This window comes from Cervus elaphus, chromosome 2 (genome assembly GCF_910594005.1).
Source record: "Cervus elaphus chromosome 2, mCerEla1.1, whole genome shotgun sequence".
NCBI lineage: Eukaryota > Metazoa > Chordata > Mammalia > Artiodactyla > Cervidae > Cervus > Cervus elaphus.
Genome location: NC_057816.1, coordinates 6,543,372 through 6,570,780, shown reverse-complemented (window position 1 = coordinate 6,570,780; position 27,409 = coordinate 6,543,372). Strand labels below are relative to the sequence as shown.

Here is a 27,409-nt window from a genome sequence, read left to right as displayed (position 1 = left end):
CCCCAAGTCCCAGCTTGGCTCCAGGTCAGCAGAAGCCCTCATTTCAGACTCAGTCCCACCTTCTAAGAGTTTTGGTTAAAAGAGGAACAAACGAAATTCTCTTCATGCCAAACCTCCCACTCCTAGGCTCACTGTGTGACCTTGGGCAAGGTTCTGCCCTCTCTGGTTTCCTGTTTCCCTGAGAATCTCTAAAACATACCCTCCCTTAAGGAGTCTTACCTTATTTCCTTGGGGACCCAAACAAGCTGAAGGAAGATCCCCTCCTTTTTTTCTGAGTCCTCCCAGACCCTCCCCTCAGGCACCAATGGGGATCAGAAGCTTTGGGTGAGGTTGGCACCCCCTTTATTGGAGAAGTCCCCAGCACCCACCCCCTGAGGTCCTGGGGGCCTCGGCATCTCCTCCACTGTGAGTGCTGGGCCAAGAAAACAGAGTTCCCAAGAGTCGAGTCTAGTGGCTGGCTGAGAGAGGAGCCTGGCTGGGCCCGGGGGAGCAGGAAGCTTTCTGTCCAGCTGGGCAGCCCCATGGGTCCCTGGTGCAGCCTGGGCCATGAGTCCAATGTATGCCCCTTCCCCTTCACCCCACGGGGGGGGCTGCGCCCCATCACACGCTGGTTCTGCAGGTCTGCACCCCTGTGAGGCTGCCCCGGTGGGGCGCGGGTTCCGTCGGGCCCTTGCTCCCGGTGTGGGTGACCCAGTGATAGCAGTCGGTCACGCGCTTGTTGGGCGCGTGGGGGCCACAGCGGGTACAGTACACGATGCCCAGTGCAAGCAGGACCACCAAGAAGACGCATGTTGGCACTAGGAGTGCCACCAGGAGCCACCGGTCATCCCTCCGGCTTCGGCCAGCTGGACTGGCCTCCCCCAGGGCTGGAGGAGCTGATGTGGGGGCCGCCGAGGGCAGCCATGGAGCCAGACTAGGGTCAGGAGTGCCTTCCCTTGGGACTTGTGGGGCTTTGGAGTGGGGGTGTGGAGTGCTGGTGAGTGAGGAGGTCTGGCTAGTGGAGCTCCGAGGGGGCAGAGGAGTGTGGAAGGCTGGGGGCTGGGAGGCCGCAGGCACAGGCGCTTGATGGGCAGGGGGCACAGGGGACCTGAAAGCGGTGGTCCGAGAAGGCTGGACGGTAGAAGTAACGGGATGGTGGCCAGCCTGGGCTTTGAGGATCGGGACATCTGGGGTCACAGGGGGTTGAGGGGGACTGGAGGAGGTGACCAGAGGGGTGTGGTTAGCTGGGATTCGAGGCAAACGTGTGGTGTTCTGGGTATCAACGACCTGGGTGTCTGGGAACATGGGGGACTGGTGAGCGGGGAAGAGCTTGGGATATTTGGCTGAGGCCACTGGGGGCTGGTGGGCAGGGGTCGGTCCTGGCTGTGCGGCAGAGATAACGAGGGGTCGGTGGGCAGAAGGCAGGTCTGGGTAGTTGGCTGAGATCATGGGGAACTGGTGGTCAGAGGGCAAAGCTGGGTGTATGGCAGGGATCACGGGGGGCTGCGGGGCCGGGGCCAGGGGTGGGCGTGTGGCAGAGATAATAGCGGGTTGGTGGGCAGAAGGCAGTGGCGGGCGCGTGGCCGAGACCACCACAGGCCGGGTGACAGAGAGCACTGAAGGGTGGTGGGGGGCCCCGGGGGCACTAAGTGGGGGTGGCCAGGTGGGGTACAGGTAGGGCAGCCCTGGCTCCCCGTCCTCTGGGAAGCTAGGTCTATAGGCCAGGTCAAAGTCGGATGACTGCGTGGCCTCCATCCATGGGATCCCAGGCATCTCTGTCCAGCTACCATCGAAGGCCTCCCAGGCTTCCTCTTCGTCCTCTTCCTCCTCCCCTTCATCCAGCAACCCATCCTCGAGGTCCTGGGATGCCCGGGCGCCCATGGCTCCGGCGGGGCTGCAGCTGATGCCATCAGCTTCCAGCTCGTGGCCCTCACTGCAGTAGCACTCGAAGCCACCGACATAGTTGACACACATCTGCTGGCACACGCCGGCAATCTGGCACTCGTCCGTGTCCACGCAGCGGTGCGGCTCATCCTCGGCAGGCCGGAAACCCAGGCGACAGTGGCAGCTGTAGCCCTGAGGCCCTCCAGGCTCACACTGCTGCTCGCACGGGGCATGGGCACACGGGTCCTCGCAGCTGCGCCCGTCCGCTGCCAGCCGGAAGCCCTCGCTGCAGCGACAGGACACCCGACCGTCCGCCGCCTCGACGCACTCGTGTTCACAGCCCCCGTTGTCGGGGCCGCAGCCGGTACCGGGGCACAAGGGGCCTGTCCGCGACCAGCCCACGCCACCCTCAGGCTGCTTCACGCAGAGCAGAGAGGCTTTTCTGCCAGCCTGGCAGGGCACGGCAGCCACAGAGCCGAAGGGCAGCCACTCAAACTCCGCGGAGACCAGGTGGAAGGGCGTGGTGTAGACGGCTGGGCCGGCCTGGCCCACCTCCTCGGGGAGCGCGGGGCAGGAGCCCTCGAAACCAAACTGGCACAGGTAACCATCGACGGCCAGCGTGCAAGAGCCCTCCAGCCAGCGATGCTCGCCACTTGCCTCCAGGGCGGCGCAGCGCTGGGCCGGGCAGGGCCCGCCTGTGGCAGGCTGGGCCCAGTTGGTGAAGGCAGTGTCCTGGTCCCCCGTGGTCCACGTGAAGCCGCGCAGCGGGCGCTGGGGCTGGCATTGCCGGGCCTGCCGCTGCAGCCCGATCCACAGCAGCCGGCTGGCCGGCCCGGAGCCCACCAGGCTGTCCACACGCCGAGCCTCCTCGAGGGTCCGTGGGGTGGCCAGGTCGCCCCCCAGCTCGCGGCAAGCCCGCCAGGCCTCCAGGAAAGTGCGGCGCCGCGGGAAGAGCGCGTAACAGCTGCCCGGGGCGCAGGCAGCACGGGGCTCGGTGGCCCAGGGGGCCTGGCCCAGTGTGGGCACCGCGGCCGCCCAGGCCAGCAGCAGGCGCAGCAGCATCGCGACGCCCCCCGACTGGCCCGGGCCCGGCCGGCGGCGGCTCTTGACAGGGGGAGGGACTGGGGCCTCTGGTGGGCGGGCCGGGGGCGGGCCCTGGCCGGGCTCGGGCCTTGTAAGGAGTGGGGCTGGGGCCGCTGCCAGCTCCCTGCTCCCGCTCCCCCGGGGCCGCCAGAGCAGGAAGCCGTCGGGCGGGGGGCAGGGGTGGGGTGGGGTGCTGGGGGTGGGGGCGGGGGAGGGGATGAGGCTCAGCTAACGGGCTGGCGAGTCCGGGTAGGAGGCGGGAGGACCCCCAGAAACGTCCTGCGCCGTCTGGGGCTCTTGGAGGTGGGGTGAGGTCGTTCCCAGAGACTGACGGAGACCCGAGTGGGGATACACCGACCTCATCAAACCTGTGAACAGCCGCCCGTCCTGTGGGTGGAAACACGCTCTGACTCAGGCCCTCTCATCACACACGTGTGTGCGCTCTCTCTCAGACCCTGTCCCTCCGTCCCAGATCGGCCTCCGCTCTAACACGCTGACCCCTTTAGGTGTCCCTGTGAAAGGGAGGTGGCATCTACGGGCCCTAAGACGGGAAGTCCCTCAGGGTTTCCGGGTGCAGGGAAGTCGCGTGCAGCCCCGGGGTGTGGGAACCACCTGGATCACCCAGGCGCCGGCATCCTCCGGCCTCATTTCTCTACAGGGCTCCTGCCGCTACCTCTGCCCTCAAGCCTCCTGGCTCCAGCTGGAGGAGGGGTGGGGGCTGGGGGGAAGGAGGAGGGGCAGGGGCTGCCCTCCCTTCACCTCTGCTCAGCCTGGGGCCCTGGGAACCTGGACTTAGAGGGGGCGGAGGCGGCCCCTAAACAGGAAATGCTTCTCTTGGGCTCCTGCTGCAGGAGGGCTGGGTGCGTGGGGGAGGGGGCCCGGGCAGGGTGAGCAGGGCTGGCTGGGCCGACTGGGAGAGGCCGCGTGTGGGCACGGGGCACACAGTGATGCACATATGTGTGTGACACAGGCATCACATGTGTGGCGCCCTCCCTGCCCCCAGGGCCTGTTCTGTGGGCCTGGCCGGGGTCCTCTTCCCGCCCCTCCTGGAAGCCTCTAGAGGCCTGTGTGCTGAGCACCATCCTTCAGGATGGTCCCCCGGGGAGCTGTTTGCCATATTAACCCCTGCACACCCACTGCGCTCCTAGCAGGAATTTGAGCCAGGGCTGGAGACACGGAGAAGTTCTGCCCTTCCGTGTGCTGCCCCCGGACCGGCTTGGCTTCCCACTCTGCCCCTGACCTGCTGTGTGATGGCAGGAAGTGGCTGACCTTCTCTGGGTCTCCATTTTCATTACCTACAAAATGAGGGGAACGTGCCAGGCCCCTTCAGCTCAGCAGGGCTATTGTATCACTGCACTCAGTGTGTGCAAATGTGCTTTGTCAGCTGCAAAGCACAAGACAAATGTTCCTTACTCTTCTGAGCAAATCTGGGTGGGAGGGAGGAGGAACCAGGGCATCCTTGCTAACCTTCTTGCAGTGGCAGGGCTGGCCCTGCAGACGCGGCCATTCGCCTGGAGAGACAAGGCTTTGGAAGGGCTTGCCCGATGCCAGGAAGGTGGTTCTTTCAAGGTTTCCATCTGTGAAGTATAGAGATTTATCCCCTTTCTCAGGGGAGGAGAGTCAATATGGGGCCGTTCATCCTTCCATTGGCTCAGGCCCAAAGCCTTGAGATCATCCTTGACTCCTCTTTCTCCCACACCCCACGTCCAATCTCTCAGCAACCCTGTTGGCTTCACCTTCAAAATAGACCCAGAATCTGATTGCTCCTCACCACTTTCTCTGCCACCCATGTCTGGCCCAAGCCGCTACACTTGTCCATCTAGATTCTTGCAACAGCCTCTCCTCTGGTCCCTCTCTTGCCTTTTCCGTCCTGTCAGGGAGATCTTTTTAAAACCCAAGTCAGATCCAATCACTGTCCTGCTTAGAACTGTCGCGGCCCCCATCTCACTCAGAAGGAAGGCCAAAGTCTTCACCAAATACAGCCCCCAGGCCCTTGTGATCTCCCTGCAAACTCCTTCTCTCATCCATCTCCCTTCCCCCCACCCATGCTGCTCCAGCCACCCTGGCCTGTGGCTGTTCCTTAAGCTCACCAGGCCATGTGTCTACCTCAGGGCCTTTGCATTGGCTGTTCCTCTGCCTAGAACACTGTTCCTGCAAGAGACGAAGTCTCTGCTTCTTTACTTTCTTCAGGTCTCAGCTCAAGCATCAGCATCCCACATTCCCCTGGCCCTACCATACCTTGGTCTTGTTCCATTTTTCTCCTTTGCACTTACCATTATTCGACATGGTATAGGTTTGCTTTTTGGCCTGGTGGCTCAGATGGTAAAGAATCTGCCTGCAATGCAGGCAACGTGGCTTCGATCCCTGGGTTGGGAAGATCCCCTGGAGAAGGGAATGGATACTCACTCCAATATTCTTGCCTGGGAAATCCCACAGACAGAGGAATCTGGTGGGCTACAGTCCATAAGGTCACAAAGAGTTGGACACAGCTGAGCAACTAATACTTTCACTTTTTTCACTTTCTGAATTCCCCAGTAGCCGGGGTTTTTCCGGCCTCGGCTTGACTGAGACCCAGGGCTGGGTAATGATACCTTGTGGAGACTGTTCTGTGCATTGTAAGGTGTTTAGCAGCATCCTTGGCTTCTCTCTAGATGCCAGTAGCATTCCTCCAGGTGGAACAATCAAAGGACTTCAGTCATCACCAAATGTTCTGGCCCCTGGGGGCAGCATTGCCCCAGGTAGAGAACCCCTGCCCAGGAGACCGGAAGCTCCATTCCTGTAAGGTCATAGTCTTGTTTCTTACTGTATTCCCCAAGCCAGGAAAGCTCCTGGCCCACAGATGCCGCTCTGTGGGGTTTGCTGAATGAACAAATGAATGAAAGGGGAATTCCCTGGTAGTCCAGTGGTCAGGACTCCATGCTTTCACTGTTGTGGGCCTGGGTTTGATGCCTGGTCAGGGAACTAAGATCCCACATGCTGCATGCAGCCAAATAAATCAAAGACGGTTTAAAAAAAAGAAGGAAGGAAGGAATGTGGGAATGAGACTCAGCTAAGTGAAGAACCTGGCTCAGGGCAACGCAGTGGGGATGGTGGAATTCTACCTGTAGCCAAAGCCCACCTGCTTCCCACATTCACCAGCCTCCCCCAGAAGTCATCCATCCTAGACCTGGGAGATTCCTGGAAATCAACAAGGTTTTTTTTTTTTTTTTTTGCACAGGAGGCCCCGGCAGTCTCAGAACGAGTCAGTGGCAGGGCTGGGACTAGAACCAAGGCATTAAACCCTTCTTCCAGTTCCCTTTTTGCTGCAGCACCCCAAAGAGTCATTGGAGTGGTCTGGAGATGGGTGTGACGTCAAGAAGTGAGGATGGAAGGCAGGCATGATGGGAAGAAGGCAGAGCCGAAACAAAGTTACTGAGTTGGGAGAGCTCCCGACAAGTTTGGAGAATATGAAGGACGCTGCTGGGCCTGGAGAGGGGTTAGGGTGAGAGGGACAACGGAGAGTGGAGAGAGAAAGGCGGTAGAGGCCTGGCCTGGGAGGTGGCAGAGCTGCCCCTGGAAGTCTGGCCTCCATCATAGGGGCACAGGGCAGAGGCGGGATGATGAGAAATCCCTGTGGCTGGTGTGCGGTGGATAGAGGGGGGCGCCGGAGGCCAGGGACCAGTTAGGAGGTTGTTGCAATAGTCTGGGAGGGGGGAGGGAGCTGGCTGGAGAGCCGGGCAGCAGGCGGGGCAGGCTGGGGGAGGCAGCCTCTGGAGGCTCCTCAGGGGCGGGCCGGAGCCCGGTCCAAGGGTGTGGCGGGCCCAGTCATGATTCGGGCAATGGCCAGTGCTGGGGCGTCTGAGGGGAGGCTGCAGGCCGTCTGGCGAGTGGGTGGGTCAGATCCGAGGTCAGGACTACAGCCTCAGTGGGGGTGAGGCACTGGGGAGCAGGCAAGCGACCCAGGAGGAAGAGGGTCAAGGGCCAAATTCCAGATGGCCCGGCTGGGCAAGTGGAGGGAAGCCTGAGCCAGGATGGCTGGTGGTGGTGGGGAGGAGGGGGCCACCCCTGACTGCCACCAGACTAAGGGTTTGACAGGTAGAGTATAAGACTTGGAGATTCACCAGGGCGCCCAGTTTGGGTGGGCATCTAGCACTCACCTGTGCCCCCGGCCAGGTTGGGAGAGGTAAGGTGGAAGCCACCCAAGAATTTCCCACCCTAATCGGGATGGGGAATGTGGTGGGCAAGCATTGTGGATCTGGGGGTGAGGGGTAGAGAGGGGCTTGTTGTGGTCTTCCGGCCAGTCCTGTTCAGCCTGACTCATCTTGGTTCACCAAGAGCTCAGAGAAGATGCTGGTGCAATGGGATGCTTCAGAGGATAGGTAGGTGGGGATATGGATGGATAGATGGAAGCGTGGCTTAGACAGGAGAATGGGTCAATGGATGGATGGGTGGACAGATGGATAGATAGAAGGATTGGGGAATGAGCAAGTGGATGAATAGATAGATGGCTAAGTAGGTGGGTGTGTGGATGAGAAAACGTTTAGATGCCTGGCTGGGTATAGGTGGTGTCAGAATTGCTCACCTATGATTAGCTGCCACCATGATGGGTGGCACGGTCAGAATGTGACTCTGGGGGTTGAGAGGAGTGTAGCCCAGGAGGACGAGATGGCTTGGGCCGCCCCCTGGCAGGGAGCATGGCTATTACCTCCCTGTTACCACCCAGCCAGTTTTCTCTGTTGGGGCCTGAGGTCAGTGCGTCTCCCTGGCTGGCGTGGGGACAGCTCAGGACACCAGGCCTAACTCAGGCTGGGAGTCAGGAGGCTGGGGTTCCCTGCTCGCACCGTGGCCTTCGCGGGGAGAGCTCACCTCAGGAGGGATGCGGGGACAGAAGTCCACTTCCCCAGGAGGAGCACTGGCTTCCAGCTCCTGGGACAAGCCAGGCGGTGGTTTTGGAGGCTGTGTGCGGGGCCCATGGGGGTGGGGGTGAAGGCAGCTTGCAGAAGGGGCTGGCCCAAAGAGGGCCCAGTGGAACAGCCAGGATGGGGGGGCTGAGTTTGATTGGGGGGCGCCCCCTGGGCAGGCGTCCTGCAGAGCCTTGGCATGACGGGCCGCTGAGCCAGCACATTGCTTTGTGCACGAATCACCTCCTTTCCTCCTTCCTCTTTTGTCCCCCTCCCCCACCCCCTCCATGTCTAAATTCTTCCCAAACCACCCCAGCCTTCAGGCTTCGGGAAGAAGGGCCAACGGGTGGGCGGGAGGCGCCTGGTCCTGGGTGGGAGAGGTCCCAGGGCAGGGGCGGGGAGGGAGGGGGGTTGACGGCGGGACCCTCCCCTGCCCCACGTGCTGGTGCCTCTGGATAGGAGAGCCCCACTGCAACGGGGGTGTTGCCAAGAAGGGGTGTCTTCCAGGCCTGGCCCCTGCGGGTAAAGGATTCTGACAGCTGGAGGGGGCTGTGGCCGGGTGGAGATGGCTTTGCCATAGAGGCCTTGAGTGTGTTAGTGGGTGTCACCTTGGTTTTTATGCATGACCGTGCGTGTGCATGTGCGTGTGTGTGTGTGTGCGTGCATGCACTCTCACGAGCCTGGCACTGCTGTGGGTGTGCACAGCTGGGTGACACATGTCCCTGAGGGCCTGCACCTGTGCCCACAGCCGAGGACAGAAGCATATGGCGGCCCTGGGATGGCCCAACCTGGGCCCAGCTGGAGCCCCATTCCTTCTCCTGGCCGAGGCTGGACCTGAACATCTGGCCACATCTGGCCAGGGGGCTCCGAGTCCTGGAGCCCCCATGAGAGATAGAGGAGCCCAGTCATGCTCCCCGCGCTCCCCCCGCCCAGAGAGGGACCAGGCTCATAGCAGGTCACACAGGTGGAGGCGAGGTGGGGTCTGTACCCAAGGCAAGGAAGGTGGCGGGGGAGGGTCCTGGGACCACGAAAGGACTGCTCTGTTCCTCTCTGGGGCGCTTTGGCTTGGGGGCTCCACCGAGCAGCCCTGCCGTGTGCTCAAGGGACATCCCGGCTGGCCTTTCTCAGGCCACAGCTGCCTCATCTGTGGCGGGGTACCTGCGGCAGTGGACTCTCTGATCCCTGCGGTGTCTGGCAAAGGCCGGCTGCCAGGGTGATCTGCTCTGCCCGGTTTTGTGAGGACTTGCTTGTTCTCAGTGCTGCAAGTCCCCTGTCCCTGGAGCCTCCTCCTTGGCCCTGCAAACGAGGATGGTTGGTCCTCCCGTCTCCAGGGAGACATATCTCCATCCACCGTCTTCCTGCCTGATCAAGTCCCCAGGGACCTCCGTGTCCCACTTCCCTCCCTGACTGCAGGGTGTCTGCCTCTCTCCTCCTCTCTCTCGCCTCTGTGTCGGGGTCTCCAGCTTCCCTGTCAGTCTCTGGGGTCCCTCTGTCTCCTCTCCTGTCCCCGGGATGGTCCCCTCCTTGGTCTCTGGGGTCTGTCTCTCTGTTCTCTGCCCTCTTTCATGTCGCCCCTCTACAGTCTCCCCCGCTCTGTCTCCCCTGTCCTGTCCCAGGGTCTCTGGCTCTCCGCCTTCCCTGGGTGGTCTAGGCCTTCCCCCTTCTCCCCTGGCTCGAAGCCCTAGGGCTGGCTGGGGTGGGAGCCAGGTCTGGGGGCTGTGACCGGGCTGGGAAGGGGAACCCAAGCAGACATGATATTTATGTTAGGACTTCAAAGTGGAGCAGAGCCCAAGGCGGGGGGTTGGTGAGTGCTCTCGAGGGGCGGGAGGGGTGGGAGGGAGGCAGGCAAGAGCCAGACTGAGGTCAGCTTAGGCCCCGCCCTGGTGAGGGTCTCCTTGGTGACACACACCTCCCCTTGGGACACTGAGACCCAGAGTGGGCTATTTTGGTGCTGAGTTCCAAGAAAGGCACTTCCTGCACCCGCGGCCTGTCCCCAACCCCATCCTCTCTTCCTGTCACCCTGCAGGGGGAGCTGGGTCTTCGCCTGGGAGACAGGGGACTTCGAGGGGGAGCGGGAGCTGAGGACTCTGGCAGGAAAACATCCCTGGCGCTGGGACAGGCGCGTCCTCAGCTCTCTCTGGCGGAGGCCTTGCCTGGCAGGGCAGCGAGGGTCTGTAACCCCATGGGCCCTGACTGGGCCAGGCTGCTCCAGCCACTCAAGGCCTCTGGGGGCCACAGGGCTGCCCGCCTGAGGGCCTGAGGGGCCGACATGGCCGTGAAGGTCACCCCACCCCTGCCCCGCCACCCTTGGCCTCACCCCTGCTAAAGACACCCAGCTGTTGGGGCCGGGAAGGCATGGGGTCAGGGGCCCAGGCCCCAGGCGGGATGGGCGGGAGGGACTGTTTGTCTCATTCTGCGACTCAGTTCCATGTCCTAAGCTCCGTCCAGGAGCCAGACCCAGTAGACACCCCTTCAGGCCGAGGCTACCTCCTCCCCCAGGACGCCTCCCCCATCTCAGACTAGAGGCTTGCTCTGGTCCCAAGACCCTCTGGTCCCAGGCCCACTTGGGCCTCCCAAGCCCCAGGCCCCTGGACCGTTCCCCCGGCCCCCCCTTCCCCAGGCACTTCCCATGAATCACTCAGGCTGGAATCTGATGAGCTCAGGCCTCCCCGCCCAGTGCTGCCGGCCTCTGCCTCCTGCCTGGCCAGTGGGGTCGCCACACCCCCACGAGGGTCTTCCCAGCGGCTCACAGCCCCCACTGGGGTCCACCACGGGCTGGGGCGGCTGAGTGGCGGCGGGGATAGGCCCCGGCCGTGTGGGTCCGCGTCTGTGTCTGCACTTGTGTGTGTGAGCATCTGCACTTCTCTGCCTGTGTAGGAAGGAGGAAGCCTGTCCGAGCCGGGGCCCTGGGTGTGTCCGTGGCAGTCCGGCAGGGGTGGGTGTGTGTGGAGTCCTTGTGGAGCAGGTCACCACACGTCTCCGTGTCTCTGTACGTGGGTCAGGGAGTCACTTTCTGAAGCCGAAAGGGAGGGTGCTGAGGGGATAGCTCTGAGTTCGCAGACCCAGGGACGTCCGTGTCGGGGTGTGGCTCAGAGGAGGGGCCGTGTGTGTCCGTGTCCCGTCCCGCGGGGCACGAACGGCTTACAGTGTCAGGGTGTTCCCAACACTCTGGGTGTTCCCCTTAAGGGTGGCGGTGCTCAGGGATTCCGGTAAGCGACCGTGGCAGGTGAGGTGTGACACAGCCCGTGCACAAATGAGTCAGGGCGTTTTGTGTGTTAGGCTGTGCACATGAACATCGTCCCCAGGCCATACGGGGTGTTCACTGCTTTGTCTGCAAGTTGAGTCAGGGCGTTGTGGATCTCAGTGACGCCTTCCTCCCCACCCCTGGCAGGGTCCTCTCTCAGGCCACCCCACGGGCCTGGCTCCTGGGCCTGCCCGGAAAGAGAGCCCTGGAGGGGATGTGGCCGCTCCCGCATTCCCTTCCCAACCTCCGCTAGCAGGATCCTGTTCGCAGGGCGGTCCCAGGGCCCCTCTGCAGAGCTGCTTCCCTCCTGGCGGCAGGCCCTGCACCATCCTTCGAAGGGAGTGCCCTGGGTCCCTGGGTGGCCTCAGGAGAGAAGGGACCTTGGCATTGACGGGGAACAGGGCACGCTCGCCCCCTAGTGGCAGCAATGGAGGCTGCACCGCTGCCCCGAGTCCCAAGAACCAGGATGAACTGGGTTGTAGGTTGAGTCTTCCTGGATCAACTATTCCGCACACACTTACCAAATGCCAGTTCCCGGCCAGGCATTGTTCGAGGCCCCCAAGATTCAGCAGGGAACAAGGCTGACTTGGCTCTGGGCTTCGGGTGAGGAAGACAGACGGTAAACAAACTCAGAGAACTACTGTGAGGTGCTAAGTGCAACAGTTCCAAGTGAGGAAATGACAGCTGCTCCTCCAGAGGTGCAAGCATCAGGGTCAGCCCTGCCTGCAGCAGTGGCCGCTGGACTCAGCGTGGCCCCTCTCAGAGCCCTGACTTCCTCTTCCAGAGGGTGACAGGCGGGTGGCAGGGGTGGGAGTGGGGTAGTACAGACCCAAGTGCACACTAGGCTGCCCACATCACACCTGACTCCCTCCAGCTGGGGCTGTGGGTGCTTAGCTGGTTCCGACACAATGGGCTACTGCTGAGTGGATGAGTACACAAGTCCTTCTCCCTGGGAGGACTATAGAATCTGAAGACCCATGGAACCTGGTGTCTGAGTCCTTTGCCCTGTAATGAGTCACTTCCCCTGAGCAAGCCTCAGTTTCCTCATCTGTAAAACGGGGATAGTGAGGTCACTCCTAGACTGACCTATTGTTCCCTGCCCTGGAGCCCCAAGCCCTGTCCGATGACCCTTGGTCATGCGGATTTACCTGGTTGGGACCCCTGAACCATCAGAATCTCTTGAGAAGATAAACCGGGAGATTCAGGCAGCAAGCAAGGCCTGGCAATGCTTCAGTGAGCCACTGCTGGGGGCATACTGGATTCCCAGGGCCAGGAATTAGGACTGAGCCCTGGAGAGGGGTGGGAGGGGCTTACAGAGGCCCCCTCACAGGGGCCCAGAAGCCTCCGCCAGTCCTAGTTCCCATGAGACCAGCTCTACATCCGGCCTTGGGGCTCTCTGAACACCTCCTACGACCATGCCAGGACCTTCCTCTGGGACTGAACTTGAGACATCCTGTGTTCAGTTCCCAGAACCCAGCCGCCCTTGGCCTCCCACCTCACTGCCCTGTGCTCTTAGTTATCAAACTCCAGTCAGTGGACAACATTTATTGAGCGCCTGTGGAGCGCCCAGCACTTGTACAAGGCACTGGGTGGGTGCGGGACTGGTGGGGAATACATACAAAAGAGTGAAGGGAGACCCTCACCAGTGAGAAGCTTGTGTGTGCGCGTGTGTGGGAGGGGGTGAAGTTGGCAGAGAGCTGCCGATGGCCTAGGGAGAAATTTGGGAGTCCTGCACCCGGGCTGTATCTGGAGGGTCTGAAATCCCAGTGGCTGTGATTTCTGCCTCGCAGCCGTCATGTCTGATATGTGGGCTGGTGTCCCTTTGTGCTCAGGGCCCGGGCAAGCCCCTCAGAGACTGGCTAGGGTCCTCCTTCCACTGGGGTCTAGTTCCTTCCCAAGGAGTGGTCCCCGGAGGCAAGCCTCATCCAGACCTCAGACTCCCAAGAGAGCTGAGGGCCAGAAGGCTTGGCTCTTGCACTGCCCCTTAGTTGCTTGGCGGCTGCAAGACTCCAAACCCCAGGACCACCTGCACCGCCGCGGCCCTGGAGCTGCAGTCATCGATCAGGTCGCCCTCTCAGCTGCTTCCTGGGCCATGTGTGCCCTCTTGTGGTGGTTTCCGGGATTTTCTTTGCTCATTTGCTGCCTCCCTGGACCTCCCGCTCAGTTGCTCACATCTGTTTGACTCTTTGCGACCCCATGGACTGTAGCCCACCAAGCTCCTCTGTCCATGGGATTTCCCAGGCAAAAATGCTGGAGTGGGTCTCCTTCCATTTCCTCCTCCAGGGGATCGTCCAGATCCAGGGATCGAACCCTCATCTCCTACATCTCCTGCACTGCAGGCAGATTCTTTACCACTGAGCCATTGGAGAAGCCCTTGACCTTGAGGATTAATTTATTGGTGGCTTAGAACACAAGGCATAGTTGGAACCTGACTCCTGGTTTGGCCTAATGGTCCGGTGTGTGGCGTCTTAGGAGTCACTTTCCCCAGCCTCGGTATGTAATAAATCAGGCCCTGTCTCCTGAAAACCTCTTGTGAGGTCCAAGAGACTTCAGTGGGGAAGAGACAGTTTCCGAGTCCTCATTCCATTTCAGAAGGCTATCTCACCTGTCCACTTCCCCTGGGACAGCAGCATGCCTGGGAGGACTTCTTCTCTTGGGGAAAGACTGGAACAGGGGTGCTCCCTTGGCTGAGCTTGACCCCCTAGATGTCCCCCAGGGCCGCCTGGAGAACCTCTCCCTTAGGTTAGGGTGGAGAATGGACCCTTGGAGAAGCGTGTGTATGTGCAAGCTGGGGGTTTTGCTAATATTCAACCTCTTTCTCTCCCCCTTCCCCTAGTTGTGCTCTGCTCTGCAACAAAACCATCTATTCTGAGCCGTGGAAGGCTTCTGGGAGACGGCAGCGCAGCAGTAGCACCCCCACTTTACAGGCAAGGACACTGAGCTTCGGATGTGCTTGTTCTGCAGGCGGTGTGGGCAGGACTGAGCCCTGAGGCCTTGCTGCCTCTCTGAATCCTCCTGACACCTGGGAATTGGTGGGGCCTTTCCGGGCCTTGAACCTGCCCACCCCTCCCCATTGCTACCAGAGGTGGGGCCCCTGCTGGATTTCTCCCCTGCTGGACACACTCTTCACTGAGGGCTTCCTGGCCTCCAGCTGCGGGGGTAGGAGGAGAGGCCAAGGGCCTTCATCTGGGGCCCCCCAGACCCCTTGGGCTTCACCCAAGTGCCCTGGATGTGGCTAGCAGATGTGATCGGCATGCTGGAGGGTCAGAGGTGGCGGCAGACCAGGAGCGGAGTGGGGAGGCTCTGGGGGCTGCGGCCTGGGCCGGCGAGGCTGACGCTCTGCAAGGCCTTCCCAGCAGGTTCCGAGCTTCCTGCCCCGCGCGGCCCTTCTGTCCACTCGCAGCTACTCCTCTGCGGCCTGGCTCTCCCCAGTCTCTGGCCCCCTTGGCTGAGCGGGGCCTCCCCTGGCCTGGCCCTCGGCCCCCTCGGCCACTGTCGCAGATTCTCCCCTGCCATCCCTGGGGCTGGTTTTGGCCTCGGTGTCCCCAGCTCCCCGGCCCCCTTTCTCCTCCTCCCTGTCCCCTGCCTCTGGCCCCCCACTGCCCTCCCCTGTGGCAGCCCCAGGTGAGGCCCCCGGGGCCTCGGGCTGCTCTGCCCGGCGGTAGACGAGGTAGCCGGCGGTGGGGAGCCTGTGAGCTGGGGCTCCGGGGGGCAGGCGCTGGTAGTCCTGCCCCTTGTACAGGAAGAGGCCAAAAGCATCAGGCTGGGTCACCCGGAACTTGGTGGCACAGAGCTTGTTCAGCGTGGCAATCGAGGCGCCTGGGGGCACGGCCAGCGTCTTGGAGGTGCAGCCACTGCTGGGGTCCTGATAGGCTACGCGGAGGAGGTGCTATGCAGGGAGAAGTGAGAACAAGAACTCAGTCCTGCCGGCAAGGCTCGAGGTCGCAGTCCAGGCTCTGCGGTGACAGGGGTGGCTGGAACAGAGCCAGTGCTAGAACCAGCAACCAAAGCTTTCTGGATAAGGTGAGCTCTGAGGGGGGGCTCCATGGATGAGAGGGCTGTCCCTGGGCTCACGGGTCAGAGCCGCGGGCTGGAAGGACGGCCCAGCGCGTCTCTACAGCCTATCGATCCCACTCAGGTCAGGCTTACCCTGTGACCCCAGCGCTTGTTCTGAATTAACCCCTTTCATCCAATATCAACCCCAGGATGTAGGTCCTATTACCCCATTTTACAGACGAGAAAACTGAGGCACTAAGAGAACACCTAACTGGCCCAAACTCCCACAGCCAGAAAGCAGAAACGCCTGCATCTGGACCCGGGATCTGGCTACAAAGTCTGGACTCTTAGCCAAGGCTAAGGAAGGAAGGGGCCCTTGACTGGATGGAAGGAGGTGAATGGCAGAGATACTCTCTGGCTCTCAGGACACCTCGCCTGAGCCTGGGGTGGGGAGGGGGGTCGGGGGCAGGGAGTGAGGGTGAAGGGGGCATGGGCTGGAAGCCTGAGTCCAGGTGGCAGCCGGAAGCCAGGATCTGGGGTTTGAGCCTGCCTGTGTCCCTTTCCCTTCCCGCGTCATGTCTCAGTTTCCTCATCTGTAAAATGGGCATAATAATGATCCCACTTCAGTTTCTGTGAAGACTGTGGGCCGCCAGAGCACTGAGCCGTGTCCGCAGGTGGAATGCACCATCCAGAAAGGCTGGCTCAGACGTGTGTTCCGTATGGGGCGCTGTCTGTTGCCTGATGATGCAAGATTGCCCTTCCCCTTTCCACGTCTTTCCTGAGTCTCACTGGGCGACGGAGGAGACCGTGCCAGATGACGCCAGGCGCCCCCCGAGGCTGGCCAGTCCCGTTACCTGGAAGCAGTGGGTGGCGGGCAGGCGGCGCTGCTCCCAGAGGCTGAGTGAGCGCTGCAGCTCCTGCGAGGGGCTCAGGGGGAGGGCGTGGGCCTCGGTCAGGCCACTCAGCAGGGCCAGGCTGGCCGAGAGGCTGGTCAGGTAGTAGCCGCCTGGGACACGAGCGGAGGGCTGCGGCTCGGGCTCGGCATAAGCCACCGCTCCTCCCTGCCTCCCCTGCTCAGTCAGGGCGCCCCAGCCCCACCCAGACAGAAGCGGGGGCCCGTGGGGTCCCTCACCCTCTCCGGTGAGCAGGGCAGGCTCTAGGAGCTCTGACATGTACTCGGCCTCCAGCAGCAGCTCAGGAAGGTCACAGTGGGCCAGGACGAGGCTCAGCAACGGCAGGAACTCGTCAGCCCCTGCGCCCTCCCCTGTAGGTAGTGGACGGGGCCACAGGGTCAGGATCATCTGCTACTTATCTTAGACAACGACCCTCCCTCTGCCTGCCAGGCAACGTGGTCTCTACGGCAACCAGGGGCAGTGGATGGGGAGTGGATGCTCTGCTTTCTGGGCCACAGTTTTACCATCAGTGAAATGGGAAGGTTGGACCCATCCATATATATATATATTTTTTTTTTTTTTTTTTTTCTTTTTCTTTGTTTTCCCTGCTGTGCCATTCCTAGAGCATCTGCCCGGTGGCCTGCCTCTGACTTGGCAGGGGCCGGTGGGAGGTGGTGGGAGGGGGCATACCCGCCTGGGTCCTCAGGGCCGTGTAGAGCAGCTTGCAGGCCTGCAGGAGCCGCTTGACCTGGGCGCTGGGTGAGTAGGCGCGAAGCAGCTGTAGCAGCTTCTGACGCACCTGCTCCATCTCTACCGGGGAGGGCAGGCTTAAGTGGGACCCGAAGGCGCTGGCACCCCGGGCCCGGGCCAGGCGGAGGCCTTCAGCCAGGCGGCCCAGGGAGCTGTTGGCTGAAAGCCGGCGCCGCAGGCGGGCCACCAGGATGGGCCGCAGGGGCTTGAGCACAGAGCGGTGCAGCGACTTCTCCAGGACGCATTCTGTGGGGGAGAGGCAGGCAGGGGTCAGAAGAACTGGGGTGGGGTGGGAGTCCCGGGGAGGAAGGGCATGATCGGGAGGGGAGAGGGGTGAAAAAGAGGAGGAATCTTTGTGACTGGGAGAGAGGCGGCGGGGAGCAGTTGCTTGAATGGTGCAGAGACAAGGGGGGTGTATACGGAAGAACAGACTGGGAGACAGGCTGGCCCTGGAGAGGCAGAGAGAGCGGAAGGCGGAAGAGCTGAATTCTGGAGACGGGGCTGCACCGGCGGACCCCGGGCTGGAGTCTTACCCAGCCTGTCTGGTGGCAGCAGCTTCTCTGGTCCCAGCTCCGCGCTCAGCATGGCTCGGGCCCGGCTCAGGGCCTCGCGGACGGCCTGCAGCTCCCGGGGTTCGGGGCCGGCACGCACCTGGGTCAGCAGGTCCTGCACCAGCTGTCCCACGGCCGTGTGTCTGTCCTGCATCAGCGCCGCAGCTGCCCGGCCCACCTGCCGCTCAGGCGCTAGCAGGGAGCAGAAGGCAGCGCTCATGGACCGAAGCAGGGGCCGCCGCCGCCGCTGGTGGCCCAGGTGGGGTGAGGTCGCTGGGCTCCCCTGGGACCCCGGCACCCCCTCCTCCTCTGAGCTGCTGGGGGAGGCGCAGTCCACCTCCTGGAGGGAGGGCAGCGGTGGGAGGCTGGGGCCGGCGCCCCCTGGCACACGGTACCCCACCGAGCTCTCCCTCCGTAGCAGCTGGCGAGGGGGCAAGCTTTCTGTCTGGTTGGGGGCTGTCCCTGGCAACACCGGGACAGGGGGAGGCGGCACTGCTGGGGGAGACAGGGGGCTGGAGGTCTCCGTGGACACACGCACTTTGAAGCTCCTCTTGAATTTCTCCCGCTTGGTGGGGCCCAGATCCCCGGGGAACAAGGGGTTGAAGAAACATAAGGCGGCCCCGGTGCCCTGGTCCAGCTCTTGTGGGGGCCGGGGCTTCAGCCGGGGCAGCGGGGGGCCTTCCGATGAGCCTGGCTGAGCCTTGGTGTTGAGGGAGGAGCTCCAGAACTCTAGGAAAGAGAAGCAGGTTGGACCTTGGGGCGGGGGTGGAGGGGGTCAGGAAGGGGACCCAGCTGGGGGAAAGGCCCAGGCTTCAGGCTGTGTGCCTTCGCCTTCCCTCTCCCTCTTGGCCTCAGCTTGTCCATCTGTGCAGTGGGTAGCCCGGGAGCCCTTACCCATGCCCAGATGGGAGATGGCTTCCAGCTCCTTGTGGGTGGCTGCCTGGCGGATGGCTCTGGGGAGCTGAAGCGGGAGGAGGAGAATGTCCCTGAGGCCAGAGGGGAGCAAAAAGTGGGCAGTGAGGAAAGCTCTGGGCAGCGGGCACCCATGGGTGAGGAGGACAAGGCGTCCCAGGAAGGGAAGCAGGGCCCTGTGGAGAGCAGGCGCCCTGCAGGCAGGCTCACCGGGTGTGGCAGTAGGCACAGATCAGCTGGACCAGGTCTAGGAACACGAGCTCTGAGCCCTCCAGGGAGACACCTGAGGGATGGGAAGTGAGGTTGTTCTCTGCGGGGCACCCCCCTGCACCCCGACCTGATGATTCCAGCCCCTCCCGCCAGGCCGGGCCAGTCCCTCTCACCCCCAGCGGTCTCCTGGATACAGTGGCTGGAGACAAAGGAGGGGCCGCCGGCCTCAGGCAGCCGCACGCACAGAGCTTGGCACTGGCGACTGTTAGACTTCCGTACCAGGAACGTCTGCGAGTGGACAGGGGTCGGAGGCTCGAGGCCTCTGTGTCCAGCCCCTCGCCCCCCTGCCCTCAGCCTCCAGCCCCAGGGGTGGGCAGAGACTCACCCCGGGGGGCTCAGTCCTCAGCACGTGCAGCGCGGCGGCCTCATTGGCCCGCAGCTGCAGCCACACGGGCCGGGTGAGCAGCAGGCGCTCCCGCAGGCTCACGGTGCGCCCCGGCCGCTGCGATCCACCTGCTTGCACCCCGCCGGCACCAGGCACATCGTACCGCGGGGCCTGGGCTGGCCTGGCGGGGAGGGGGGAGGCGGGGGCACCAGACCTGAGCAGGGTTTTGCCCAACCGTCTCCCCCTCCTTTGCCCTGGGACAGACCCAGCTCGGGTTCCCCACCTTCCACCCCACCCCACCGGGGCTGCCCTTCCAACTTCACTAACTTTTCTCTCTCCAGGTGCCCAGAAGCGAAGCTGGCTGGGTAGGGGGCTCCGAGAGGGCCTGTTCCTGGCTCCCCGGGGGTTTCCATGGCTGGGAGCTCCTCCGGTTTCTCCCGGTTTCTCCCGGGACTCAGAGAAGCCAGCCCCCAAGGCGAGAGCACTCACATTCCCAGTGGTGAGTAACACTTCCTGAGGGCGGTTCGCCCTGTCACACCCGCCAGTTAACTCTTGTGTGTCCACTCAGCCCGGGCAGTGCCTGCTTCCTCTGCTCTGGGCCCAGCCTCTGGGGGCAGGGATCCGCTCCGTGCAGGTGGCCTGCCCAGGGTTCCACCTGTGGGGCTGCCACCTCCACACGGCGTGTCCTGCAGCCTTGCCAGACTCCTCGAACCGCACAGGTGGGCAGAAAGGAGTTAAGCAGGGCCTGCCAAGGTCTCTCCAGGCCTCGCCCCTGGGGCACCTTCAAGTCTGTGGTCAACTGCTCATGTGTCCCTGGCCCTGAGGTCAGCCTTTTGGGAGAGTGCCCCCTACTGGCTACAGATGACTCATGCCTGAGCTTAACTTGGTTTTGGGGATTTCAGGTTGCCATGGAGAAAGGATGCTGTGTCTCCATGGAAACCAACCCCTTCACTTAGTGGAGGTTCTGGGGGTGGTTCTGACAGCCAGCGCTAAACAGGGGGGAGTCTGGCTGTGAGGTCGTCAGCACACGGCGCTGCTGCTGGCTGCCTCCCACGCACACAGGCTCCGCCAGCCCGCCTTGCCAATCTGCCAAGAGACTGGGGCAGGTGCAGGCATGATCCAGTCTCTAGGCACGGAGCACCCAGGCCACGTGCTCAGCCTGTGCCACGAGTTGCTTCAGACTTTGTTCACCAGCACCAGGCAGTCCAGGGCCCAGCCCCGCACATCTGGAGCACATGTGTGGGGGAATGCCCCCTTCCCCAGCCTATACCCCAAGTCAGAGGGGGTAGGCTCTGCTCACTGGAGATACCAGGGTCCCCAGCAGAAACTGCCCGTCTCAAGCACTCTCCACGAGAGCCCTGATTCCCTTGCAAGGTAAATTAGACACATGTGGGTCATGCCAGAGTCCCAGGAAAGGTTTTAATTCCAGTCCCTGAAATGTGGGAGGCAGACACCAGGAACCTCCTTGAGAAGGAAAACCCGAGGAGCCTGTCTTGTCACCTCCAGCAACAGCCAGGACACGCAGGTCCCCCAAATATAATTTCTGGCTCAAGAGTTCCTGCGAAGCAGGACCCAGCTCAGTGACTGGGGTGCAAGGTCAGAAGAAAGGATGTTGCTTTGGCTTAAGACAGGCATGTCTTCGTCAGGGAGGGCTCCAAGGAGGGCGACCTGCGGGAGGGGGCGGTGGTGGGCTGGCTGGGGAAAGAGGAGACCGTCCGGCTGGCCTCGGGCAGCTCCAGGCCTTCCCTGTTCAGGCCCTGGGGAGGGCAGAGGAGGAGCCCAGACCAGTGATGGCTGGAGCAGAGGACCCCGGAGCAGCACTGGAGAGCTGGCTGGGCAGACCCCGAGGGGCCTGTCAGTCTGCCTTTCTGCAGCAGTAAAGTTCAAGTCCTGGGTTTGGTGCCAGCTGCTCCAAGGGGCCGCCCTGGCTGTGAAGAGCAGGGTCAAGGTCCTGAGGGTACACAGGAAGGGAAAAATCACTGCAGGTGAGAGGAAGGCAAACCAAGAGGAAGAGAGGCACTTCATACGGGGGACTGAGAGGAGTGGCCTTAGTCCGGCCCAGGGCAGATGAGGCCAGGAGGGCAGGGCAGCTCCTCAGCCCTTACTAACGGGCTTCCTGGTTCTCCCGGCCCCCGGGCCAGCTACAGAGGCTCAGCATTCCATCCTTCCTAACCAGACCTGGCCCCAACCCCACCCCAATTCCTACCGTGACCTCGAACCCAGAGCTGCTCTCAGACCCAGAGCATCCTAACTGATCTGATATGCCCCTACCTCCCCCCGGGCGCCTTTCCGGGAGGCTGGCCTGGGGGAGGGGGTGGTGGAAGGCGGGACATCTTTGGTGGTTCTTACCATCTGATTTTCTCTTCTGAGGGGACACAGCTGCCCTCGCCTGGGTGGGTAAGAAGAAAAGCCCACTGAGAGGCTGCCTGCAGCTTAGCAAGACCCCCCTCCACAGCAGCCTTTCTGGGATGGGGGGCTGCACATAGGGGTTGAGGGGAGCTTAAGGCCCCTTCTAGGCAAAGGATGGACATGCTCTCTTGTCAGAGACCCAGGCAGCCTGGCTGCCTTCCTTCCTCCCAGCCCATCAAAATCTGCCTGGGAACAAAAAAGGGGCTGAGGAAAAAAGGAGGTTTGGGAGACCAAGCAAAGCCAGGGCACCTGGGCTGAAGGCAGTGGGCGCCGGGGGCTGACAAGAGAGCTCCCCAGGGGAAGGCATGCACAGAGACCAAAGCCGGTCTGGTTGGAGAGGGGGCGCCGCACCGCCAGCCCGCACCCTGTGGCAGGCAGCGTTGCACCCACCTTTTTGATGGCCGTCCAGTCCTCCAGGATGTCAATTTCCTGCAGCATGTACACGATGTAGGGGCCTGCGATGGGGGTCAAGGAAGCAGGAAGCCTGGTGGAAGGGGCAGGGGATGGGCCCGGGCCCCCGGCCCAGGGGGTGGGGGTGGGGGTGGCAGCACTCAGAAGAGACGGTGCCGTGGACGGCGGGGTGGGGAGCCAAGCTGGGGTAGCACTCAGGCTGCACCTGCGACCTCGTGGCTCATGGGTTCTCAGCAGGGTGGAGTTCGTGGCTGTGGCCTATTTCAATCTCACCCAGTCCACAGAGGGCTTCCAGACCCAATCTTACCACCCCTTGGCTCCCTCCTCACCTCCTCTCAGGCCTCAAGGTCAGAAGGCCAAGGCCCAGGCCACCCACTCAGGGATCTTGCCCCCCTGTTCCCTCGTCTGGCCCCTTTCCCACCTACACAGGGACTCTCATCTCTTCTGTCCTAAAAACCACCCTCTATCGGTCTCACACACCCGTCTGAGGAACAGCCACTCTGTCCCCCTGACGTCTCCACACCCTCACCTCCCACCTCCGCTCAAGTCTCTGCAGTCCAGATTCTTCTCCCTGCTTGAACCTGATCCCCATCACCAGGAGGTCAATTTCCTGATAATCTGGTTGCGGCAGAAATATGGAGGGGTGTGTATACCCGAGAATTCAATTCAACTCCGTGCTGGGCTATGCAAGAGGGGAGGCCAGCACAGCAGGCCCTGAACAAGAGGGGCTCACACCTGGGGGTTGGCAGAGATGACTATGTCCAGAAGGGAGGCAGGTGCCCCAGTTCAGGTACAGGGGTGCAGAGGAGAGGGAAGCCACAGCCATTTGTCGGGGAAACCAGGAGAGGCTTCACGGAGGAGGTGATAATTGATGGGAACCGAACAGGCAGACAGATAAAGGCATCCGAGAGGAGAGTGGAAAGTCAGCAAAGGCACAGGGGTGGGAGAGCCTGGGATATGCCCGGGACACTGTGAGAAAGCCAGAAGGGCCTCAGAGGAGGCCTCACTCAGAAAACCATGGGAAAACCTCTGGATGAATGCTTCTGTTTCCCCATGGTCCACACCGCCCAGGAGGACCCTGCAGAAAATTCAACAGCTGGATCTGCCTGGACACGGCCACAGGAGGCCAGGTGACCTTAAGTGAGTCTGGTCTGCCTCTCTCTCCCGTGTGCCTCCACCCTGACCTCCTGCCCAATTCAGGCCACTGTATGGGGAAGGATACCGGAAACGAGAGGCGCCTTCTTCCTCTTGTTGGGCGGCAGGGAGTCCCATGTCTTCGAGCTGCCTCTGGCGTGCAGTTTGTCATCCCACCACTCTGCGCCCCAGGGCACAGTCAGCATCAGGGTGCTGTCCTCCCAGGACGCCCCACCCCTGTAGCCCGCATCCCTCATGTGGGCCAGGCCAGCCCATCCCCATCAACCTCCCCAGGGCAGTGCAGAGAAGAAAGGCTTGGAAGCCGAATTCAATCCTGGGAAAGAGGTCACTGTACTTCTGTGAACCTCAGCTTCTTCATCTGTTTCATGGACGGGGGTGAAAGATCACTAACCCCTCCCTCCCTAGTGCCCTGTGTGAACGGACACGGTGGCCGTGGCAGGTGCATGTGCGTCAGAATGATACCTCCGTTCAGGAAACTGAGCACGGGGGCGGGGGACCCCTGGGCCGCCACTGTGCGCCAGGCACTGGGCCAGGCCCTTCCCCATCTGCTTTCCGTCAGTCCCCGCGGTGACCGCGGAGCAGGTCCTCTTACAAGCACCCCCGAGCAGGCGGGGAAGCTGAGGCCCAGATGGGGAACGGGCACTGAAAGCATAGGGCCAGGCAGGGGCGCCGGCCGGCCGCTGGCCTCACCAGAGCTGATGTCTAGGCTCTGGCGGTCCTCCTCCAGCCTCTGGATCCGCTCCTGCAGCTCGCCCTGCAGCGTGTCATAGAGCAGCAGCTTCTCACTCTGCAAGAGGCGCCGCGGCTCAGCTGGGCGGGGCGGGGCGGCCACCTCCTCCCCACCCGGTGCACCCACATTCACCTCCAGGTGCTGCCTGGCTCCCTGCAGTTCACACTCATACTTGTTCCTGATCACGTCCAGACAGAAGCCCTTGTAAATCCCTACGGAGGGAGGGTGATGGGCGGCCCGGCTTGGCCAGGGCCCTGGCTGCCCACAAAGGCGGGCGAGCCAGGGCAGGGGTGAGAGGGGATGGGGACAGGGAGCCGTGGGTTCTCGTAGCGGGGCGGGGCACAGGACGGGCCACAGACCTGCCACCTGAATGCGAATCTTGAGGCTCCGCTGCAGCCCCCCCAGGGGCTCCGTGTATTCGGGCGCCCTCTCAGCTCCCACTTCTTCCAGCCGCACCCGCAGCTGACTCAGTCTTTCCCTGAACAACCTGGGAGGCGAAAGGCAGCCGTGCGCCTGTGTGCCCATCCGTCGAACACGTGCCCAGCGCCCCGGGTCAGGCCCTCGCTCACGCCGGCCCCAGCCAGCCCTGGCCGGCGCCAGGCCTGCCGCTGCCTCCTGCAAGCCTGGCCCCTGGCCCCTCGCTCACTTCTCCTTCAGCTCCGAGAACTGCTTCTCCAGGTCCATCATCTCACTGACGCACTCGCTGCGGCGCCGCTCATAGTCCTCCTCGTCCATCTCTGGGACAAGAGGCCAGTCAGGGCCGGCTGAGGGGGGCGCGGGCAGGGCGCTCGAGGGTGTGTGGGGCTCACCTGAGCTCTCCTCTTCGGACTCGGTCTGGCTGCCGCTCCGTTCCTCCTCGCTCTCCTCCTCCTCCCCATTCATTTCGGCGGCTGAGTCGCCCTCTGCTTCCATCTCCTCTGTGTCCTTGTTTGGAGGCTGGACGGGCATCTGGGCGCTGGGAGTAGCAGTGTAGCCGTCACTCGCCCCTGCCCCCAGCTTCGAGTGGCAAAGTGGTCACTTGGGGAGTCAAACCAAGCTTCACTGCGGACGGGGACAATCAGGGGAGGGACTGGATGGGCTCCGGGGACACATGGGGTGGGGCAGGTACAAATGGAGTTGTCTACACATTTCCTGGAAATCTAGGAGCCACAGAAATGCCCATCCCCTTGGACATTGTTGGTGTTCTCAATCTCTGTAATACTGGCCAAGGTGATGATCCATAAGATGGGAAAGGCCAAGATGGGCTCCCCACTGCCTACAGGACTGGGCCCAAACTTCTGACCCAGGCTTTCAAGGCCCTGCACAGACTGGACTTGAACCACTGTCCAGCTCCTTCACCCACATCTAATGGCCAGTTCTCAAACACACTACGCACTTCCTCCCCAGCCCCTGCTGCCCACTGTGCTGTTCCTTCTGCCTATGAAGCCCTCCACTTCTCCTTCCCCTCTACAATGCTTGGGTCCTCTCGCTATGCTCAAATCCTATCTCCTTCTGCTTCCTCTAAGACCCCACATCATCAGTTCTCCACTCTCTTCTGCATGCTCAATTCTCCCTCTTGGCAGCTTTTAGGAAACTTTAGACATGCTTAGGTATTTCCCAACATACAGAAAAAGCAGAAACACAAAACTTCATCCTACTCCACTCAATTACCCACTTCCCATCTTTTCAACGTCTCGTGAACACTTGCCCTTCCTACTCTTTCACCTTCCACTTGTTCCAATCTGTTTCTGTAGCATCGCTCTCAGCTGAAACTGATCCTGTAGTTAACAGATGACCTCCTTGTGCCCGATGCCAATATTTTTCAGTGCCTATCTTGACTCCTCAGCAACAAAGAACACTGTTAACATTCTTTTACTCACCAATTTAATCTTTATTGAAAAACCTAATATATGCTAGGTACCATCAGACACTATGGCAGGAGCTTGGCTCAAGTGTGGCAGACAGAGAGTCTCTGATCTCAAGGAGTTTACAAGTTCCTGGGACAGAGAGGCCAGGAAGCAGAAGAGTTAAGACCAATGGCATATGGGAGAGGCAGCTAACTGAAACCTGGAGCTTGCTGCAGCAGTGAGGGCTTGCAGAGGAAGATGGGCCAGACTCATGAGCTGAGCTGGTTGAGGAAGAGAAAGCATTCTAAGGAGAGTGAGTGGCATGAGCAAAGACCCTGAAAGCAGAGAAAGGGCAGGATTGGGGGCACATGGGTCTTAAGCCTCAGAGAGAAATCTGGGCTGTAGAGATCTGGTCATCACATATAGCGAGTTCTTCAGACCTTGGGAGAGAGTGCAACCAGCAAGGCAGAATGTGTGGAGTGAGAAGGGGCTCATGATGGAACTCCAGGGTCACCGAAGGGGCAGATGATGAGACCCCTCCAAAAAGAAGAAAATTAGCAAGAGATGGAGGAGGAAAAACTCAAAGTTGGGGAGAGAGAATTTCAGAATGAAGAAGTGACATTGCCAAGTGTGGCCAAAAGAGCACCCAAGAGGAAGAATAAACAGTCTTATCAACAGATCATCTTTGCCTACTGGGGGCTTCTGTTTCACTGTGATACCTTCTCTGGGCTTCTTTGTAGTCCTCTAGCTCTGTGCAGTCACCCTTCCTGACTTATTTGTCTATTTGCCCATTCTCATGTCTGTCTCTCCAACCAGCCTGTAAGCCTCACCAGGGCAGGGCTGCACATGTGCTTGATTCACCCATTTGTACCGACTCATTTGATGACTGGAGGATTTGCAAATACAAAGTTAAACAAAAACTTCTGTAGGGCAGGGATTGGCTTTTACTTCTCGGTAGCCCCTGGCTTCTGCAAAGGTACCAAACATCAAATAAAGTCATTGGCCTAAGTTTCAAAGTGGGCTTCCCTGGTGACTCAGATGGTAAAGAATGTGCCTGCAAGGCAGGAGACCTGGGTTTGATCCCTGGGTGGGGAAGATCCCCTGGAGAAGCGAATGGCTACCCACTCCAGTATTCTTGTCTGGAGAATTCCATGGACAGAGAAGCCTGGCGGGCTACAGTCCATGGGGTCGCAAAGAGTCAGATACGACTGAGTGACTAATACTTTCAAAGTTTCAAAACATCCCTCAATGATTTCACAAATGATCTCAACCTGGCCTGAAAGCCTCGGTTCACCAAACCAGCCTCTTTCCCATCCTGCCTCAATTTCCAAACTTTGCAGTTATTCTTCACTAGTAAGGCCTATCTTTCTGGGCCAGAAAGGGTGAGAGGTTGGGGAAAAGTCTCTCCAGCAGTCTCTGAGTCTACTGCTTACCCTGGGTATAAAAAGAGAATAACCATTGCCACTCTCAGTGTTGTAAAGGCTGCAAGCGGTGAATGGCAAAGCAAATTGTAAGGCACTGTGCACATTGCAATTTATCTTTCAGAAAGTGAGCAAGTCGAGGGCAGGCCTCCTAAGAAGGAAGATTCTGCCCCAGTCTCGAAGAAGCCAACCCAGCCCCTCCACGGCGCACCGAGAGCTTCCCGCCCAGTTCCATCTCCGTACGTGCAGGCGCGGGCGGGAGAATCACTGGCTCTTCCGCTGCCAGCTCTGGTCCCGCGGTCCCCGCACGCGTCCGGCCGGTTAAGTCTCCGCTTCGGCCCTGGAGATTGGGCCGGCTCCGACCGACTGATCGGAGAGGGCAAACCAGGCGCCAGGGTTGGCGTTACGCACCCGCGGGGAGTGGGGCCTCTGACCTCACGTCCAAAACTCCCAGAGAGGTGCCGGAGGATGCGGACACTGGGCTCCGCCGCGGGGCTCCCGGAAGCGCTGGGCCGGCCTCTCTCCTCCTGGGGCGGGGGCCTGGCCGCGCTTCCGCATGCGTCATCAGGAGGCGCCTATCGGAATTCTCACAATTGGGCAGCTGGGGGTGAGGCAGGCTGGGATACCGCGGGCCGGTTTCCATAGCAACCGATCGAAATTTACACAGGCTCTCGACAGGCAGGAAAGGCC

At 61.3% G+C, this 27,409-nt stretch overlaps 3 protein-coding genes across 6 annotated transcripts; all 3 read right to left on the bottom strand.

Annotated features, from left to right (window-relative positions):
• Window positions 1-325: 325 nt before the first annotated feature.
• On the bottom strand, window positions 326-2,967 carry CD248 (CD248 molecule). Its single transcript, XM_043926245.1, has one exon. It carries the CDS (start codon window positions 2,923-2,925, stop codon window positions 601-603), a length of 2,325 nt encoding a protein of 774 aa, XP_043782180.1. The 5' UTR covers window positions 2,926-2,967; the 3' UTR covers window positions 326-600.
• Window positions 2,968-12,526: 9,559 nt separating this feature from the next.
• On the bottom strand, window positions 12,527-19,268 carry RIN1 (Ras and Rab interactor 1). The gene is made up of 10 exons (XM_043926184.1): window positions 19,095-19,268; window positions 18,768-18,948; window positions 18,556-18,670; window positions 18,383-18,455; window positions 18,155-18,246; window positions 17,243-17,989; window positions 16,650-16,955; window positions 16,199-16,330; window positions 15,921-16,072; window positions 12,527-14,959 (listed from the first exon to the last, which is right to left on the bottom strand). The coding sequence occupies exons 1-10, from the start codon at window positions 19,178-19,180 to the stop codon at window positions 14,474-14,476; spliced, it is 2,370 nt and encodes a 789-aa protein (XP_043782119.1). The 5' UTR covers window positions 19,181-19,268; the 3' UTR covers window positions 12,527-14,473.
• Window positions 19,269-20,167: 899 nt separating this feature from the next.
• Window positions 20,168-27,285, bottom strand: BRMS1 (BRMS1 transcriptional repressor and anoikis regulator). 4 transcript variants are annotated; one of them, XM_043926227.1, is made up of 10 exons: window positions 27,131-27,285; window positions 24,282-24,427; window positions 24,119-24,209; window positions 23,832-23,959; window positions 23,605-23,684; window positions 23,433-23,529; window positions 22,810-22,902; window positions 21,567-21,631; window positions 21,117-21,156; window positions 20,168-20,718 (listed from the first exon to the last, which is right to left on the bottom strand). In XM_043926227.1, the coding sequence occupies exons 2-10, from the start codon at window positions 24,418-24,420 to the stop codon at window positions 20,711-20,713; spliced, it is 741 nt and encodes a 246-aa protein (XP_043782162.1). In that variant the 5' UTR covers window positions 24,421-24,427; window positions 27,131-27,285; the 3' UTR covers window positions 20,168-20,710. The 4 variants fall into 4 exon arrangements, with proteins under 4 accessions (XP_043782162.1, XP_043782143.1, XP_043782170.1 ...); XM_043926208.1 differs by having other exon boundaries at window positions 27,154-27,269; XM_043926235.1 differs by having other exon boundaries at window positions 26,931-27,260.
• Window positions 27,286-27,409: the final 124 nt, after the last annotated feature.

Excerpts from the sequence above, each read along its gene's own strand:
- CD248 (XM_043926245.1), bottom strand. The coding sequence starts at position 2,925 with ATGCTGCTGCGCCTGCTGCTGGCCTGGGCGGCCGCGGTGCCCACACTG.
- RIN1 (XM_043926184.1), bottom strand. The coding sequence starts at position 19,180 with ATGGAAACCCCCGGGGAGCCAGGAACAGGCCCTCTCGGAGCCCCCTAC. Across the intron at positions 16,956-17,242 it reads GCTGCCACCAGACAGGCTGG|AATGCGTCCTGGAGAAGTCG; the intron begins GTAAGACTCCAG and ends TCTCCCCCACAG. Across the intron at positions 14,960-15,920 it reads CCGCCACCCACTGCTTCCAG|CACCTCCTCCGCGTAGCCTA; the intron begins GTAACGGGACTG and ends CTCCCTGCATAG.
- BRMS1 (XM_043926227.1), bottom strand. The coding sequence starts at position 24,420 with ATGCCCGTCCAGCCTCCAAACAAGGACACAGAGGAGATGGAAGCAGAG. Across the intron at positions 23,960-24,118 it reads TTCTCGGAGCTGAAGGAGAA|GTTGTTCAGGGAAAGACTGA; the intron begins GTGAGCGAGGGG and ends TTCGCCTCCCAG. Across the intron at positions 23,530-23,604 it reads GAGCCAGGCAGCACCTGGAG|AGTGAGAAGCTGCTGCTCTA; the intron begins GTGAATGTGGGT and ends CGCCTCTTGCAG.